The sequence below is a fragment of the Sander vitreus genome, chromosome 21 (assembly GCF_031162955.1).
Source record: "Sander vitreus isolate 19-12246 chromosome 21, sanVit1, whole genome shotgun sequence".
Taxonomy (NCBI): domain Eukaryota; kingdom Metazoa; phylum Chordata; class Actinopteri; order Perciformes; family Percidae; genus Sander; species Sander vitreus.
In genome coordinates, this window is record NC_135875.1 from 15410644 (window position 1) to 15430843 (window position 20200).

Here is a 20200-nt window from a genome sequence, read left to right on the forward strand (position 1 = left end):
TATAAATTGCTTTTTCTGTTTTTGGATTGTGAAAAAATGATACAAACTGACTCTGCTGTTGTGATTGCAGTAAGAAAGTCATTCTATCTTTAAGGAGCCAGGTGAGACTGAAAGAGTGAAAGTGGCAGAGGGATGAGACAGACAGGCTGCTGTGGAGGGTCACACCAGTGCCTGGAGGTGTGAGGGCTGGGAGCTGTAGAACTTTGTACGCAGCAGCCTTTTTCAATTCAATACTTATGACATGTTCCGACATGTTCTTTTTAAGTGAAAAGAAAATGTCTCTCCTGCACAAAGCCAGAGTGTTTGGAACAGGGTTAAAATGTTATTGTTGTATTGACATGCTTTTAGTAATACTGCTTGTCTACATAGTCATACTCATGTAGGCACTCTTCCTTCTCCCTTTTGCTAATGATGAAATCATTTATGACAAACATAACTCAAATACTCTTAGACACATTTGTGGTGTGCCCTGGCATACTTTCATGGTTGTAAACTGTAAAAAAAAAAAAAATAAAATAATACAAAAAATTAAAAAACAGACCAGGGTGAAATAAAGGTTGAATCTAATTGTGGTCTTCAAAAGGCATATAAATCCCCAACTTTAAGAGACCACTTTCAGCTTGAGGCCCTGTGTAAATGTCCTTCCACTATGACACAGCACTTTGTAGGGCAGCTAGGACAAAGAGTTAACTCTGCATGAAGATACATTTGAGAACAGGGGAAAAACAAGGCCACCCCTTTGCAACAAAATGTGGAAAACTTGAGGTGACACATAAAAAGTAAAAACTAGGACATGAGTCTGGTGACTGAAAAGGGATTCGAGGAGGAGAGGGAGGAGCAGCCCTGCTCTATTTGTTCACAGCTCAGAGGTGTGTGTCCCCCGGTGTGCTTGACCATCGGTGCTCTCTGCTGTCATCAGCTCACGGTGCTTGACCTTCCCTGTGATTTACAACGCCTCTGTTCCCAAGATGACCCAGAGGAAACTCTTCGCCTCGCTGCCTGTTGGCCTAATAACTCTGTATGAGAAACCTGAATGTCTCAAAGAGATGCTGAAGAAGCAGCTATCCAATATCTACCCACATCCCCATCAAGGACAAAAAATAAAAAAACCCACCTGGGTCAAATTATTTTGTTTCAGGAAACAGGAGTATCATATTCCCCTGTAATTAAATTTTTTTTTTTTCGAGGCCTCATTCTTCCTCTCTTCCAGATCCTGGACTGCATGAAACAGTTTATCTTCCCCTCTTACAGTCTCAGCCTGAGTCTGACCTGCATCTCTTCTGGGAGAACAGAGAAAGCAGAAAAAGTACATGCAGGAAAATAAAGTCAATACATTATAGCAATAAAAAGAAATTGCTTCTATAAATGTATTATGTGACTGGCATTTGAGTGTCTGAGGTGCGCTGGAGATGGTAGAAATTACACCAAAACAAGGATCTTCATGAGCACCAGTCATAAACCCATCTGATCAGTGGTCTTTGATGATGAATCATTAAGGTTATCCCTATTATGTCGATGCTGTTTTCCCAGTCCAATCTGTTCTGCTTGGCAAACATGTCTGGCAGGAAGCCTGTTGTTAAACATGTACAGTAAAGGGGAGCTGCCAGGGCACTGAATTAATTGAAAGTCTTGTCTCGTTCTTACCTAAGGACAGTTGGCAATGTCACCGCGTGAAGAACTTGAGGCCATAAGCTGTTGAATTATGCAAGAGTGGAGCAGCTTGTTCCTTCAAAGCATGAATCAAAAGTAGAAGCACACGGGCGCATTGAGGGTGGATGGTTGGATGGGATGGGAACGTTCAGGCGCTAGGACCCGTTACACGTGAGCGTATTATTATTTTGCCAGAGGGTGGAGACGGTGAACAACGAGGGAGCTGACTGGTAGGAGCAGCAGAGGAGCAAGATCTGAGACCCCCCCCCCCCCCCCCCCTGAAACCCAGAGTCCCTCCGGACCGACGGTCAAAGCAGACTGACCGGCAGACAGTGAGAGCAAGACGCAGAGCTGAGTTTGGAGAGAGCGGGCACATGTGGATTGGTCCATGCATGCTGCAGAGAGCACAGGTTTGCTGAGCCCCCTGCGTGGATGAGAGTGAATGAGTTCGCCTCTGTGTGTGTGGTGCTGAACTGGGTCATGCGGACCACTGGAGGAGCGACAGATAAACACGCACCCTCCTCCCGCTGCTTGGCAGGTTGACATGGTGGGCGCTCAGAGGAGGGATCCCAGCCTGTGTCCTCATCTCAGCCTCCAGCATCAGATGATGATTTGATTTAATCCGCCTCCGAAGAAAGTCACAAACTGAAGAGCATCTCCAGAAAACAGGGCAGAAATCTTCCTGGGTGGGCAGCAGCAGGCAAAGCACAACGACGAGATCTCATCCGAGCTTTGTCAGCTCTGAAACTGCAAGGTTCTGATGTTTTTAAGGGACCTGTTTGGTTTTTTTTTTATCATTAGAAACTGATCGATAACTTCCTTCAAACGAGGAGATCCATCCATCGGTTTCCTGCAGAGCCCAGCGGATCAGAGCGCAGCAGCTCTGCTCGCCGAGCGGATGCAGGACCATGGAGGAGAGAGACAGGTCGCCAGCAGGTGAGCGAGTAGCCTAACACCTAGATGCACCCTGGGGTGCATGGAACAGGTTCAGTCTAGATGATGTTTCAATCTGCAAAGAAAGAAACGCAGAGAGCCAGAAATGAAGATTGGGAAATGTGTATCATGCTTGGGTTTTGATTTCTTTTTTCATGTTCAGTTTTTATTTTTTATTTTAAAGAACTTGGATTTTAATTGTTTTCATAAGTAGGCTATTTCTGATGATGTGAGTAGGCCTAACTTTGTGTTGTCTGAACTCCCCTGGACAATATTCATATATGAATAATAAATTCGCTTATAATAAAGCATCTATGTCAGCATAACAGCATGCAGCTTTATTTACCATAGGCTATGATTAACTCTGATGGTGGAGCTACGACTTCATTTCTATGTTCACCCCAATCTCTACCTATTTGATTCCCACTCTGCTTTTGTGATTTGGTCTGTGCTGGATGGATACGAGGGCATCCGAGGGGGGGGGGGATGCACTTTTAAACGCCCTTTTATATTTGGTCCAGGACAGACAGGTGATATCTCATCGTTATTCATTTATCTTATCTATCTTATGCCATCTAATGCATTTAAATGAGCAGCTGACTTAATAGAACAGACCCTGTAAAAGCAAAGCCTGGAGGCTGGTGGTATAATGGACTGTAAATGAAAGGCAACAGCAGCTAATACACGCAGATTTGCTTTTGTCTGAAAGAAGCAGCAGTGATGACTAAGGCTTTTAACGGAGTAGTTCATCCCAAAATTTCAAATAAAATTCAGTGTCAAAGTTGCTCTACCTAGAGCAGGTATGTGTAGTATTGTCTCAAACACTGTTAAAACCTTTGACAGACAGAAACAGTTTAAACATCAGCAATTATACTAAGCATTCAGTTCCACCTGGATTAATGATTGCATTTAATATGCATGACAATGGTAGGAAATGCTGCTCTTTTGACATAAGTAATCCAAAAACAAACACAATTTAAAGAGCAGACACATGCATGTAAGCTTGGGATCTTAACTGAGTCTACTTAAGCCCACTTCCTTCAAATTCTCCACCACGAATTACATAAGCAAAAACATCATGGGAGTTGATAGAAACGTCCCAAACATGGCCTGCAGAACTAGGAAGGCATAATCAGGAAGGCAGGATCTGCCAACAAATAAAAGGACTGCAATCTTTATATGGAAACAGCAGATCCCAGACAATGACCTATCCAATAGCTGGCATATACACACCAGTTTAACCCACATAACTCAAAGAAATGCAAATATAATGCACAGTTTTACAATGAATACTGGCAAAATGGTGTTCCAGTAAAACAACATCCTACTGACATTGTAATCAGTTTAATAAAAGGAAATTCTGAACAGAAGAAAAAGGATACAAACAGTCAATTAGGACATATAGAGGACATTTTTTTACTCTCTTGTTCTCTCTTACTGGGTGGAAATAAAGAAACAAGACATCACATAATATCTACGCATTACATCCTAACCTGCCATTATGTTAGTGAGACAACAGTGTAATGATGCCCCCTGTCAATCAACGTTCATACTGTGTACATGTATGTGTGTGTGTGTGTGTGTGTGTGTGTGTGTGTCTGTGGTACGAATATAATTGTTTTTATTTATATTTTTCATTTGGCCTATGCTAGTTATTAACAATCATTTTAGCGTTTGGTTAATCAGTGTTTGATTTATGTACAGTATGTTCTTGTTTTACATTTTCTTGTATCTTGTCTTGTGTCCTATACTTGCTTTTGCAGCAATGACTAATATCTAATATAATTAATGTACTGTTGAATTAGAATTTAATAGAGAGAGAGAGAGAGAGAGAGAGAGAGAGAGAGAGAGAGATGTAATTTGCAGCCTCAGCAATCACCATTAGTTGATTTGTTTTGATTAGAGGCTATTATACATGAGCAGGATTACAAATTACCATATTCTGTTAGTTTGCCTAGAATTGGAGGGCAAAATGGTCTGAAAAAAAGGAGCAGTGTCCTCCTTAGCGATGCTCTCACATCATTTAGCCACACCCCCTTTTAGACCCCATTTTCTGAGCTCATAATAGAGTCACATTTCCCCATGTATTTGACATCAAAGGGACGCACGCAGTCTACAGCATGTGGTACAAAGGGGGGGGCTGCTTCAATTCAGACTCACTGGATTTCCCCAATCCTGCTCTCTCTCTCCCCCCCTCTCTTGTCACATTGGAATTTGAGGCTACTGGACTGTGAGAGAGTGGGGGTTAGGTACAGTGTGTTCCCTGGGTATCTTATTGCAGAGATATTTAACTGTGGAATGATTTTTGTGCAGGTCATGATTACAATGAGTCGGATGATGACATTGCTTATGATGGCATTTCAATTCAGGTGTTACAGTTTCTAATCCCAAAACCTTAATCCCAAACTACAATATGTATTTAATCTGCAGTGGGATGATTTTGTTGTTGGTTTATCATTGTGCCCATTTTTTCTTTGATGGTCGTTTGTGGTCACCGCCCATTACTAGAGCCAAGTGTCCTTCACCTCCCATAGGTAGTTTCCACTCGTAGTCATTGTTTGTATCCCTTGGGTTATCCCTTCCCAGTTTTAGGTCATCCCAGCAAGAGGCCAGTGGCCGCCAGCATTTCCGCCAGCAGGCAGTAGCTCCATGGTATGTGTGGCATACAGTAATGAGAAAGATAGAGAGAGGGATGATGGGAAGGAGAGTAGAGGTGAGACAGGTCAGGGACGGGTTGCATTCAGCCCCAGCAGGGATCCTCCACATGGCGAGCTAGGCAAATCTGAGAGGGGGTGATTTGTCAAAGTGAGTGCCCGTGGCTCAGGTCACTGGTTCACCTATCACAGCACAGCGGGAGGTTTCTTCAGCCGTGTGTTGACAGAAGCACGAAACACAGACACTGATGTTCTGTGTAAGGAAGGTGATTCAGTTTTTTTTTTTATGCCTGAGTAAGTAACAGTGTTCTGACTGCAACTGGCCATCACGAGGAAGCGCATTTGTTTTTTTGATTAAATGACAGATTGTTTCGGATCACAGTCATTTGTTTTTATTCTCACACTGAGACAACAAGAAGAGGGACAGACAGATAAATACATCTGTACGTGAGTCTATGCGTGCAGTTGTTTTCTCTCAGTCAGTGAGAGAAACCACATCAGTCACATCGTATTTCACGTTTTCACTTTGACCCAGAGGCAAGGCATGTTGGGCATTTTGACAGTAAATTGGACACAGGAGATCAGTCTTCACCCATAATGACTCTTCTGCCGAGAGCAAAGCAACTAGTCCATTAGTAATGGAGAGAGGTAGCGACGTGCGGCAGTTTCTGCAATCTATTTCTTTCTTTCATTAATCCCTCGTTTACATTTTCTGGAACAGACAAGAGAGAAAGAATAGAGGAGGTAGGAAGGCTGGACTAGAAAGGACACACTCTGTGTGTAAAGCTGATGACATGTGTACATAAATACATATGTTAGAGATGAAGATGCAACGTCAACGCCATTGCATACATTTTCATCTTTTTTCACAAGTACATTGCATCTCCTATACGTGAGTCTGTATTCATGTTTAACCTATCACCTATAAAGTCTTTTTGTGCTAATCAATGTCATGTCACAGTTCATTGCAATTGTATCACTTGCATAGTTTACACCAGAATAACTCAATGAATACGCAATTATTGTCTCCGATGAGAGTCGTGTGCAATACTACAGATATTTGTCCATCTGCAGGCTCTGTTTCCTGTTAATGAATTGTTAACGTTACTACAGTTAGTCTTTGGAGAACAAATAGCCCTGTTTTTATATAATATAGTGAGTCTATACAGCGGTACTTTGAGCTAAATGAGCTAAATGCTAATCTGAGCATGCTAATATGCCATCCATCCATCCATCTTCATCCGCTTATCCGGGTTCGGGTCGCGGGGGTAGCAGCTCCAGCAGGGGACCCCAAACTTCCCTTTCCCGGGCCACATTAACCAGCTCCGACTGGGGGATCCCGAGGCGTTCCCAGGCCAGGTTAGAGATATAATCCCTCCACCTAGTCCTGGGTCTCCCTAGGGAGGCGCCCAGGGGGCATCCTTACCAGATGCCCGAACCACCTCAACTGGCTCCTTTCGACGCAAAGGAGCAGCGGCTCTACTCCGAGCTCCTCACGGATAACTGAGCTTCTCACCCTATCTCTAAGGGAGATGCCAGCTACCCTCCTGAGGAAACCCATTTCGGCCGCTTGTACCCTGGATTTTGTTCTTTCGGTCATGACCCAGCCTTCATGACCATAGGTGAGGGTAGGAACAAAAACTGACCGGTAGATTGAGAGCTTTGCCTTCTGGCTCAGCTCTCTTTTCGTCACAACGGTGCGATAAATTGAATGTAATACCGCACCTGCTGTGCCGATTCTCCGACCAATCTCCGCGCCATTGTCCCCTCACTCGCGAACAAGACCCCAAGGTACTTGAACTCCTTCACTTGGGGTAAGGACTCATTCCCTACCTGGAGAAGGCACTCCATCGGTTTCCTGCTGAGAACCATGGCCTCCGATTTAGAGGTGCTGGTCCTCATCCCAGCCGCTTCACACTTGGCTGCGAACCGATCCAGTGAGTGCTGAAGGTCACAGGCCGATGATGCTATCAGGACCACATCATCTGCAAAAAGCAGCGATGAGATCCCCAGCCCACCGAACTGCAACCCCTCTCCACCCCGACTACGCCTCGATATCCTGTCCATAAATACTACAAACAGGATTGGTGACAAAGCACAGCCCTGGCGGAGGCCAACTCTCACCTGAAACGAGTCCGACTTACTGCCGAGAACCCGGACACAGCTCTCGCTTTGGTCGTACAGAGATTGGATGGCGCTGAGAAGGGACCCCCTCACCCCGTACTCCCGCAGCACCTCCCACAGTATCTCCCGGGGCACCCGGTCATACGCCTTCTCCAGATCCACAAAACACATGTAGACTGGTTGGGCACACTCCCAGGCTCCCTCCAGGATCCTTGCGAGAGTAAAGATCTGGTCCGTTGTTCCAAGACCAGGACGGAATCCGCATTGTTCCTCTTCAACCTGAGATTCGACTATCGACCGAACCCTCCTTTCCAGCACCTTGGAGTAGACTTTACCGGGGAGGCTGAGAAGTGTGATACCCCTGTAATTGGCACACACCCTCTGGTCACCCTTTTTAAAAAGGGGAACCACCACCCCGGTCTGCCACTCCTTAGGCACCGTCCCAGACTTCCACGCAATGTTGAAGAGGCGTGTCAACCAAGACAACCCCTCCACACCCAGAGCTTTAAGCATTTCTGAACGGATCTCATCAATTCCTGGGGCTTTGCCACTGTGGAGTTGTTTAACTACCTCAGAACCTCCACCAGGGAAATTGATGCCAATCCCCCCTCATCCTCCAGCTCTGCCTCTACCATAGAGGGTGTATTAGTCGGATTTAGGAGTTCCTCAAAGTGCTCCTTCCACCGCCCTATTACCTCCTCAGTTGAGGTCAACAGCGTCCCATCCTTACTGTACACAGCTTGGATGGTTCGCCGCTTCCCCCTCCTGAGGTGGCGAACGGTTTTCCAGAAGCACCTTGGTGCCGACCGATAGTCCTTCTCCATGTCTTCTCCAAACTTCTCCCACACACGCTGCTTTGCCTCTTTCACGGCAGAGGCTGCAGCCCTTCGGGCCCTTCGGTACCTTGCAACTGCCTCCGGAGTCGTCTGGGATAACATATCCCGGAAAGACTCCTTCTTCAGTCGGACGGCTTCCCTGACCACCGGTGTCCACCACGGTGTTCGTGGGTTACCGCCCCTTGAGGCACCTAAGACCCTAAGACCACAGCTCCTCACCGCAGCTTCAGTAATGGAAACTTTGAACATTGTCCACTCGGGTTCAATGCCCCCAGCCTCCACAGGGATGCACGAAAAGCTCCGCCGGAGGTGTGAGTTGAAAGTCTGTCGGACAGGGGCCTCCTCCAGACGTTCCCAATTTACCCTCACTACCCGTTTGGGCTTACCAGGTCTGTCCAGAGTCTTCCCCCACCCCCTGACCCAACTCACCACCAGATGGTGATCGGTTGACAGCTCCGCCCCTCTCTTCACCCGAGTGTCCAAAACATACAGCCTCAGATCAGATGAAACGATTATAAAATCGATCATTGACCTTTGGCCTAGGGTGCTCTGGTACCAAGTACACTTATGAGCATCCCTATGTTCGAACATGGTGTTCGTTATAGACAATCCATGACTAGCACAGAAGTCCAACAACAAACAACCACTCTGGTTTAGATCAGGGAGGCCGTTCCTCCCAATCACGCCTCTCCATGTGTCTCCATCATATGCTAATATGCTCATAATACAATGCTAACACATTGGTTTATCAGGAATGATGTTTACCATGTTCACCATCTTAGTTTTGTATGTTAGCATGCTAGCACTTGCTTACTAGCACTAATCACAAAGTACAGCCGAAGCAGATGGGAATGAAGATAGTTTTAAGTATAAATATAAATATAAAGTATAAAACAAATTTGACCCAATAATGGTGCTAGCTGAAAGGTTAAAGACCCCAAATTATGCTAATTTTCAGGTTCATACTTGTATTTTGGGTTTTGTTTTTGCGCCTGTCTCTTTAAGCCCCCCTCCCAAAAAAACCCAGTGTGCTCTGATTGTTTCCGCGTCTGCGCTCTCGTCTGCACCGTCATCGCACCCGGGGAATGACTGTAGCGGCACTGTAGTGGAATTTTCTATAGATAGTATGGTTGTGACATCACAACCATACAGAAGGCCTGACGGCTCGTTTAAAGGAACTGTTTCTGAACACTGGTTGTGTGCATTTCTCAGTAGATGTAAGTGTTTTGATACTTCCACAGTATTTATATAGCACCTTGATCTGCTTCTTAATCAAAGAATACATGAAAATCTGACTTTTTACAATATAGGACCTTTAGGATCACCACAGTTATTACAGTTCATAGTGAAAACATGGGAACATGAATGTGTGTGCCATACAGTATTTCATGGTAATCCATCCAATAGTTGTTGGGGCATTTTCACTCAAAACCACAAATGTGAACTTGTTGGTGCTGGAGGAAAAGTCAGGGGATGACCAAAGTCCGTATAGGATTAATTATAATTAATTAATTAATTATTAATCCTCTGGAGATCATACATTTCTGCACACAATTTCTAATGGTTTCCAAAAGCCCAATATTTTCATCCAATAGTTGTTGAGATATAGCCTGGACCAAAGTGGTGGACAGATCGACCAAGCGGCATAGCAAAATTGCCATCCCTAGAGCCATGCTAGCGAGCATGGGGGAAAAAAAAGCTTTTCTCTCAAAACAGTTGAAACCTGTTCCACCTGAAGTCAACAGTAAGACGTAAACCCTCAAGTGTAACTCTCAGAGTTCAGAGACTAGGAACACACCAGTCACACACTGAGGCTGTTAGGAGACAGTTGTCAACGGCATCACAGGATAACTCTCTGTTCTCAACTCCAGCTAGGTGTTTATAGAAAAAAAGGTCAACTGCTTCAGTCCTCCTCACGTGGAGTCAGCCACAACAGGTTTCCAGACACTGTGGTTATTAGAACGTGAAACAGGATGTTTAGCCTTTTTCTGGAAACAACCAGGTTTTTAAGAGGGTTACTCTGCGAATACACTCAGCTCTGTTTGAGTAATTGCAAAAAGGAACGAGATTGCCAAATCTGTATTTGAGGGAAAATTAGTGGCTGGAAAACAGATTGTTGAAAACCTTCGATCTCAACTTTTCAGGAATTCGAAAATTGTCCAATTGTTTTAATTTTTTAATGCTTATTCATTGAGATTTTCATACACTCAAATGTCAGAGGATTTTTCATCACAATTAGAACATGAAAATACCAAATATTGAAGTTACAAGGTCTTACCTGAACAACACTGACAATAACAATAAAAGGAAAAAAAGGCAAAAAGGCTCACAGATGATTGACAATGAGTGGGACTGGCTCAAAACCCACACACATTAAAATGTGCCGCAAGCCACATCTTCATCTGCATGTGGAGGGTGTTGCTGTTACCTTGTCTTTAGCCGCCTGAGAGTACAGGAGAGGAACAGAGGGCAGCATGGAAGATCAGTGGGGCATGTGTGGCTGTGGTCGAGCACGAATGCTGAGTCGTGCGGAGGCTCAGCTGCTCCCTCTCAGAGGTAGGATCACAAAGGGCTTGTCACTGACTGCTATACCAGACCTACCTGCCCTCCCTCACATACACTCACAAACACATCATCTCCCAGAGACCACATAACTTCATCCCCACACCTCCAGGACACTACACTGCAGTTTCTGGTTCATATTTACAGAGTCATTGCAGCTACGGGGAGCACCGTCTCCCAACCACTCATCACATTTCAGGCCTCCTAATCCAGTTCTGCAAAGGAAATGAGTGCAAAGCATCCTGCGTTGTTGGGTGGGGGGGTTGCTTTTGTCTTTGTTGGAGCTGAGTAATGTGATTAAGATCCATGCGTGACTGCTGCACATTCTGCCCGTAGAGCTGACTGAAAGAAGTGCCAGTAAACAAATGCTCCCTTCGTTCTCCTTCGTTCTTGCTGATAGAGGCTATGGGGCCATGCAGGGTGGGCGGTCAGAGGAAATGTTCTTCCAGTCTGTCTGTCTGTCTGTCTGTCTGTCTGTCCTATTTAAATGTTGGACCACAAAATGATCTGGATAATGAACTTTTGTGTTGACTTGCTGAAGGCTATACAGTGGGCACGCTCAGAATGAGTAGGCTACAATATCTTATCTCTTATATAAGCATCTTAGTTCTTATGATAAAATCAAGAAGCAAGTGTTATCTACAGAGAAACATACGGGCACACAGGGCACTTTCTATTTGCAGTGTTGTTTTTTTTCTCTTCGACAAAGAGTGATGAGCCAAGAACACAAGGCTGCAAAATGGTCGCATCCTATTTTAGTTTTCGCTGGCTATATTTAGCACTCTCTTCCCACAAGATAACTGAGGAACCTCGACACCTTCAGAACAAAACCTCCTGTGCTATGTTTTCATCAACTGTATATTAACTACTGTGAATGAATTCAGCTTTTTTTTTTATCATCATTCAACTCAGACAAATTTGTGAAGCTCTCGTTGAAACCAGTGGTGCTGAGAAAAAGGCTGCAGGGAGACGAGAACAAAGAGTGAAGCAGTTGCCTTTGAATGATGGATGAAAAAAGGCCATCAGCAAAATTGTTTTTGCTGATTTGATGCCTATTAGTGTGTATATGTGTGTGTGTGTGTGTGTGTGTGTGTGTGTGTGTGTGTGTGTGTGTGTGTGTGTGCGTGTGTGTGCGTGTGTGTGTGTGTGTGTGTGTGTGTGCTGTGCATGATTGGATGATTACATTTGGTTGTGCGTGTAGAAAAGGGTGGGGGGGTGAAGAGAGAAGGGTGAGATCATTAGTGCTATCCACTTCATTTCCTCAAAAGGTCTAATCATTTGTTACATACTTTTATCATTTGCTCAATCACTGTAACATAAGCTCACCTGCACAGTCACTCATTCCTGATTTTTAATTTGTTGTCAATCGGTACATCTAGTGTTTCTGACTCCATCTGAGCTTGAAATTAAAGCAGCTGTATTTTCCTTTCTAGGATCAGTTTGACCTATTTCAAACTTGGCACTTATATATATATAACTTTTTTTTTCAGCTTCAGCTATTTACATACCTTATCACTGTGCACACCAAACGTATTTTCCAGGAAGAAATAAGCACCTCTGATTGTTTCTACTCTTGAAAAATATATATGAATAAATCTGAGTGGTCACAGATGATCTGTAGCATGCCTTACCGGGTTTTTATATATATACTTGGAGCTGTCAGCTCTCTCCATTTGTTCCATTTTTTAGACCTTCTAACTGGCCATATTGATTTTCCCATATATGTCTGCCAGTAAGTGCTGTCTGAGACCAGCCATATCTAAAATCTGGCCAGAGTGATCTAGAGGGACAGCAGGAAGTCCAATACATTAACTGAAAGCACCTTTCCTGTTGATGCCTTTCCTGAATTGATTGTATGGAAATGAAGGTCTGTTAAAGCCTTCCTGATGTAACCACCCATTGGGACACAATGTACAGACAAGAATATATGGATGTGCGCCAACAGATATAAATATACTGAAGAGTTTTCTGTCATAAACACATTCTTATATTGCCTGCCACCCTCAAAGTATAAGAAAACCTGACCCTAAGCAGTGTTTTTTCTCTCTTCATTTAGTCTGCCCCACAGCGTCAAGGCGAGCCTGTCTCTTTCTCCATCTGGGCCGGGACGGGTGGGCAGTGGCGGGGGCTCCCCTACATCCAAGATGGGCTACTGTGGCGGGGTGCCTGTGGAGGACATGCAGGCCCTGGCCATCACTTCTCTGTCGGCAGCAGATGTAGCCAAACAATATGAGCACATCCGCGAGCTGGGGAAGGGCACGTACGGCAAGGTTGACCTAGTGGCACACCGGACGCAGGGTGAGTTATCCTTTATCTATGAAGCATAAATACAAAAATGTCATTTTGGAAAGCAGATTGTTCAGATCACCACATTGTGCCAACATCTCTAATTTCAGCAGCTTAAAGGGTTTGTTAAAGCAACACTGTAACTTTTAGCACGAGCTATAGTTCCAATGAGACAACCTGTAGGGGGACCGAAGCGGGAAAAGTTACATAGTGGTGCTTTAAGGATTTGTTTTAGGTCTACTGTTTAATCCTTGGTTGTAAGAAAATCAAGGTTAACTGACTCAGCCTGAAAGCGGTATAATTGTAAAGTAGTGAAGAATGAGGCTGAGAAGGCAGCAGAGATTTTAAGTGCTGTGTGCGTGCTAAAAATCCTCTGTATATCTGCAGCTGTGATCATGAAAAGCTGGTTGTATGGGTGTAATGGAGGTGATATTCATTCACTGTAGTTGTTTATATATATGAATGTAGCAGATGTTACAAAAACAGGGTTGGGTAGTTGAAAATCTCTCCACTCCCTTAGAGTGTCAGGTAACACTTCCAAATTCACTTTGGGAGCTTTGGATAACACTTGAAGTGTTTTGGAAAGGTAAATGTTGGCAGTACTTATTTGATACACCATACCTCAAACATGTTTAGATTTGATTTTTCTTTTTGTTTTTTTAGGTACCAAAATGGCACTGAAGTTTGTTACCAAGAACAAGACGAAGCTGAAGAGTTTCCTGCGGGAGTACAGTCTAACAGGCTCACTTGGCTGCAGCCCCTTCATTATCAAAGTCCTGGACGTGCTCTTTGAGACGGAGGACAGTTATGTGTTTGGACAAGAATATGCCCCTGCTGGGGACCTTTTCGACATCATCCCACCACAGGTAAAGCAACCATGCTTCCTTCCACCAATCACAGTCCTCACTCAGCCAGAGCTGCTCCAATCAGCCGCCATGTTCAGACACAGTAGTTTTAACAAGCTCTCCTGGGATGGGAGCCTTATCTTCGTCCAGGTTTTCTCTCTGCGCAGAGCTCTCACTTTGCTTTAGAGCTATTTCAGTTGATGTGCTGTGAGTGCTTGACTTCAAGGTTCTTCTAAAGACTCATTAAAAATGTTTGCAGCGGATCCAAAACTGAGATTTTTTTGTTTTAGTTTTCCTTTTTGGAGCATATCACTTTTCACCCTGTACTTCTGCCACTCAATATAACTATCGCCTACTTTTTTAACTGTACTGTAACCTTCACCACAAAACTCTTTTCTGGTATCACGTCTCATAGTCTCACCTCCTACACAATGTACTGTATCTATTAGACTGTATTAATTCAAATATTCTCTGTTTATCTGCCTTCCTTTCTCCAACACTTTCTCCTTCCCTCCACTCTCTCTTCTTCAGGTGGGTCTGCCAGAGGAAATGGTCAAACGCTGCATGCAACAACTGGGCTTGGCCCTGGACTTTATGCACAGTAAAAACCTGGTGCATCGGGATGTCAAACCTGAGAATGTGCTCCTATTTGACCGCGAGTGCCGACGCATCAAACTGGCTGACTTTGGTATGACCCGACGAGTGGGAAGCCGTGTGAAACGGGTGAGTGGCACCATCCCCTATACAGCGCCAGAGGTGTGCCGTGCTAGCCGTGCTGAGGGTTTCCTTGTGACCACCAGTCTGGATGTGTGGGCGTTCGGGGTTCTGGTCTTCTGTATGCTGACAGGCAATTTCCCCTGGGAGGCAGCGCTGCCGGCCGACGCCTTCTATGAGGAGTTTCGGCGCTGGCAGAAAGCAGGTTGTCCTGTGGGGACGTACCCGTCTCAGTGGCGCCGCTTCACTGATGATGCCTTGCGCATGTTTCAGAGGCTGCTCACTGCTGAGCCGGAAAAACGCTGTGGAGTCAAGGACGTCTTCTGCTTTGTCAAGTATGAGCTGGTCAGCGAGCTCAGGCGCAGAGCATCTTGCCGAGCCAAGAGAGGTGAGAGGTCAAGTTCGGGAGTGTGCACTGGCAGTTGCACTTCCTCGTCGTCCGCCACTTCATCACGTTCCTCCCACAGACACCCCGAGCCCTCGACCCCTCCAGGAACATCCTGCCTGCGCCCGGCACCACTTAAACGCAGTGTCCTGTCCGACCCACTATCTCCCAGGGAGGAGTCTGGACAGCACCAGTCTCCAGGCCGAGACAAGAACAAAAGCCAGATGATGATGGCAACTGCCATCGAAATCTGTGTGTGACCATGTGAATGTTAGCAGCGGAGACTAAATGGCTTTTCACAGTAATAACAAGCTATGAAGAGGTGTTAATGACTAGCACAGAGACTCCGGTGGAAAAAGAGAGTTACTTTAACCATGAAAGAGAAGCTCAGGATCACATCCCCAGCTGTGCAAATGGACAACATCAATCAGCGGTACACACATGGACAGCTTATCACTGGCACATGCCGTTTAGGTTTCGATTTGTGACCAAAGACTATTTCCCAAGCTGAGAAGCCGTTTAAGAGTCCGCTGATGCTGCTCCTCTCAGCAGCTCATTCTGCCATCCAGACATGTGTGTTTTCTGCCCATACACTGTGGTGGTGCTAATGATTCTATAATTACATACTCCATAAGAAAAACGGCTTTTCTCTTCTCTCTCATCACTCCATGTCTCTTTACTTCTGTTTATGTTATGTCTCTTTAATAGTGTTAATTTATCTGAGAGTATAAGCTCCGGGGAGACCAACACTTTATCTGATCTGGTGATGCCATTCAGTCAGAGGCCGGTGTTCTGAGGGCAATCTACGCAACATTCGACTGCCATTTCTCAGACTTCTTGCCAACTTCCAATGCATAAAATTAGTCTTTTTCAAGAGAATGTGTTATAAAGAGAAAAATAATTTTAAAAAAAAGGAAACCTTTATGTAGCAGTTTGTATGATCATGTCGTTGTCTAGACTTAGAGACAGATTCTCAGAGATAAGTATCTCCTCAGGACACTTCAGTGGGTCACTTCCTGTTTTATTATTAATGAAAATCCATTGACTGGCTGAAACACACATCTGCCACTTCTGAATTGCTGTCAATGAGATTCCTTTCCAATGCGACAAAGTAGAATACAGGGATTGTGCATTTACTGAGGTAAAAGGGTGGTGAACAAAGAAGAGTAGAAGAAGTGTCTTTTTATTGTTTATTTTCTACCTGCTGTGTGTGTTTGGATGTGTGTGTTTCAAATGCTAAAGCACAAGATATTTTGTAAAGGTGGAGAACTCTTAGTTAAAAAACTACGCCTTTATATTGTAAATAATTTGATATTTCTAGGAGTGCACCGTATTATCAGGTAGTTCAACTATGTAGCGGTACTAATTTTCTATGACAGGGATAGGGGTTTTAGGGTTTTACAGTCACTGTCGGGGCAATGCAATGTATGTAGCAACAAAGTATGACAAAATGTACAGTATATCACAAGAAATTAAATATATAGAAATATGATCAAGAGCCTGTCACAACATATAACATGGTAGCAACAGCTGTTTTTTTCTTTTATTGTATTTGGGTTTTATCTGAACTGAACCAGTTATCAGTTTTCTGACCCAGACAAATTGGTGAATAAACGCCAATCATTTCTGCATTTTCCTGTCACCATAACCTTATCATGAGCAACATCCATTTCCTGTGTAAAATCATTGCTCTTCCTGGCTTCATTTAATCTGCTAAAGCTACAGAGGGGCTGCTTTGCAGGTTGACATCTTCACAAAAGAATATGTTGTTGCACCCCTTGTTCTCACTTTTAATTTAATCCTCTTGACTCTCTTTGGCAATTCATCCAAATATATCCGTTGAATAGCAGATCCCAGGTGTTTATTATCTGGAGGGATGACCTCTGTGTCAGCTATTGATGTTCTGCGAGCTGACAATCGACCCTGACCAGTGCACCGCTACAGATTCAACCTCCAAAGAGATACTGCTAATTAAAAAAGCCTCTAAAAAGCAGAGTATGTTTAATGTGAATGCAATGTGTCATTACCGTTATTTTTCTTGCTTGAATTGCACTACTGTTATGTCACCCAGGTGTGTCGTGTCTATGACAGTATGTGTGTGTGTGTGTGTGTGTGTGTGTGTGTGTGTGTGTGTGTGTGTGTGTGTGTGTGTGTGTGTGTGTGGTGTATGTGTGTGTGTGTGTGTGTGTGTGTGCTTGTCTTTTGTCTTCACGTTCCTTTTTTTCCCCACTCCTCCCATGACAGCCCATCAGCTCTGTCGCTATAGTGACAGTGCTGGTGCTCCTCTGGTTCGCCTTCTGTCCTCTACTTGAAAATCAAGTCTGATTACGCCCAAATGAAACAACTGGTCACCAAACTCCCTCCCAGTAGCCCACAGCTCCTCATGACAGTTGCTTAGCTTATCATACTGGATGACACATTTCTGCAGGTACACATTTTCCTGTATTTTATGAGTCAGTTCACTGACCAAAGTCTTTATCCAGTCTCCTCAGGCATAATCAGAGCTGATGGTAGTCCCCATCATTTTGTTTCTTCTCATCCCTACTCTTGATTCTGCAAAGGTGATCTGATTGAGGCTGAGGACTTGTCAAAGGGATTAATTGTATGCTGAGATGCTGGCTGCCTCACGGGATCTGTCAAAAGGTAATTTGTCAGTAGGTTGTGGTGGAATGTGAATTAGCCCTGCCCTACAGTTTGCTATTCTGTTTACATAGGATTTACCCTAAATACACAGGGATTAGATGGACGGTGTGCAAAAGGTAATATAAAATAATGCAACTCAACGTAACAAAACTAAACCTAACATAATGCAAAATAATGTAACTCAACATAACATGTTAAATAACCTAAAATTATGTTAACATACCATAACATGCGGCATCATAACATAATGTATCATAACATGCCGCAACATAACATGACGTATCATAACATGACGTATCATAACATGACGTATCATAACATGACGTATCATAACTTGACGTATCATAACATGACGTATCATAACATGACGTATCATAACTTGACGTATCATAACATGACGTATCATAACATGACGTATCATAACATGACGTATCATAACATGACGTATCATAACATGACGTATCATAACTTGACGTATCATAACTTGACGTATCATAACATGACGTATCATAACATGACGTATCATAACATGACGTTTCATAACATGACGTTTCATAGCATGGTGTATTATAGCATGTCATATCATAACATGGGGTATCATAACATGCAGAAATATACCATGAGGTATTGTACCATGATGTTACACAACATAACATAACTTGTGTATACATGTAGCCCCTAACTTAAGTGTCACAGTGTTCTAATGTGAGAAGCTGTGGCTTTATTAAACATCCTAGCCATTAGCATTAGACCACTATCAGTTGTTGCAATGTGCAATGCTGTTTCTCATGGACTGTTATGACAGGAATTGTAAAGTTTAATGATGCGGTGTAAAATTATATCAAGTTTTACTGAAGCTCTAGAGAGTAGCCTCCTGTTTACTCAGTTTCTCCTGATCCAATGATCAAACTGTTTTCTGCCAGCCAGTGTTGTTGTAGAAACTAATGTAAATACTGTATGTACTGTGTCTATAACAAAACAAAACAAAAAGAATAAACAAAATGTTCATATACTGTATGTTGAAATAAATTTATGCACCACATCTTATGGCTCCAGGGTATTTTTCTGGGTAGTAGAAATACTGTGGTGGTATTTATTTTGTCTGCCAGTGTAGGCTAATTCAGCCCAGCTTTGTATGGTCCCCAGACTGCACATTAGATGAAGGTCAGCTTGAATCACATGTGATTTCCCGAGGCTTTGGTTTCATTCACCAGCAAGCCCCCAGACTATTTTAATATGCAGACTTTCTTCTGAGAGCCCAATTACCACATCTGTAGATAGGAGTAATCTGCTGCCCTCAAAGAGCAAATGAGTTCAAGGGCAGTTAGAATATGGCACTGAAGACAAGAACAGTTATCAGCCCACCACCCCATCATACTCAGCAGTTGTGTCAGAATGGAGGAGTTTAGCTCTAGTTATTATCAGACCGATTTGAGACAGTGGCGGTAAGCTGTGGTGTATCTGCCACTGTGAAAAGCTAATCAGTTGAGACAATGCAAGAGAAAGGAAAGGTCAACCATGACACGCATGGCTTGTGTAGTGAGTGGAAGCTTGTCCTTTGTGATAGCCTGTTCTCTGCCCTTAAAGGCTAAAGCAGCCTAGTGTCAGTGTAAGAGTCCTAATTGTCTTAGCTCCAACACTCAGCTGAGAAGATGGAAATGCTGACTGAGCCAAAGGGTTAATAGATTTATTGGAGACTGCACTTGTATTTAAAGGGTTAAGTCAACCAAATCACAAAAACACATTTCCAACATATATCCCATATCTGCTATTTTCTGGTTAAAGGTCCCATATTGTACGACAGTGCAGACTCAGAGAGCGCAGATGTGGAAGACCCGGAAATGCTAACCAATCAGAACAGACTGGGCTTTTTCTCAACGGGTGCTTAAAGAGACAGGGTTTCAGACAGAGGGTGAATACGGGTATATTCAGACAGACAGTAGGAGAAAAATATTGCTTTTTTTATACATTAAAGCATGTAAACATGTTCTAGCAGAAACCCAAAATACAAGTATAAACCTGAAAATCACCATGATATGGGACCTTTAAAGCCTCAAAAAAGGATGTCTGACTTCTCAGGATATTTCACAGACATATTGCTATGTTACTATCTACATAGCTAGATACCAACAGGGTTAAGTAGGAAAACATGTTTTTTTTCCCAATTTGGCTGAAATGACTCTGTAAAGGTTCAGCAATGCTGGATTATTCCTTAGTTGCAGCTTTTAAAAGACCGTCAGCTAAACCAAATTGATTCCCAGGATTGGAGGATCGGGATGTTAAGCCTTCAGTAGGTGGTCCAGGAGCATGGGCAGCTAGGAAAGTGATCTGCCTGGATGCAGCTGTCTCCATGAGATCAAGTGTTAAATCCTTGTCAGTCACGCTCTCCCAGCTAGGGCTAATGTAGGTAACATGAGGCGACTGTGTGACTGACGGTGAGACCATTCACTGTCCTGAGTCATGTCACCATGATCTCGTTGATGTATAACTTGGACAAATGTGACAACATTTCAAGTAAGTGCCAGACTACCAAAACAATGTCATACTCTCGACTTGATGTTATCACAG

At 43.8% G+C, this 20200-nt stretch overlaps 1 protein-coding gene across 1 annotated transcript; it reads left to right on the top strand.

Moving 5' to 3' along the window:
* Positions 1 to 793: 793 nt before the first annotated feature.
* sbk1 (SH3 domain binding kinase 1) lies at positions 794 to 16952 on the top strand. The gene is made up of 9 exons (XM_078279972.1): positions 794 to 883; positions 969 to 1118; positions 1211 to 1306; positions 2507 to 2586; positions 5170 to 5235; positions 10637 to 10753; positions 12816 to 13057; positions 13709 to 13911; positions 14422 to 16952. Exons 1-9 carry the CDS (start codon positions 794 to 796, stop codon positions 15247 to 15249), a joined length of 1872 nt encoding a protein of 623 aa, XP_078136098.1. The 3' UTR covers positions 15250 to 16952.
* Positions 16953 to 20200: the final 3248 nt, after the last annotated feature.

What these genes read in the sequence shown, in the direction of transcription:
- sbk1 (XM_078279972.1), top strand. Translation starts at nt 794, where the DNA reads ATGAGTCTGGTGACTGAAAAGGGATTCGAGGAGGAGAGGGAGGAGCAG. An exon ending in TCAGAGGTGTGTGTCCCCCG is followed by an intron (nt 884 to 968) that starts GTGTGCTTGACC and finishes TCTGTTCCCAAG; the next exon opens with ATGACCCAGAGGAAACTCTT. An exon ending in GAACAGAGAAAGCAGAAAAA is followed by an intron (nt 1,307 to 2,506) that starts GTACATGCAGGA and finishes GGTTTCCTGCAG; the next exon opens with AGCCCAGCGGATCAGAGCGC.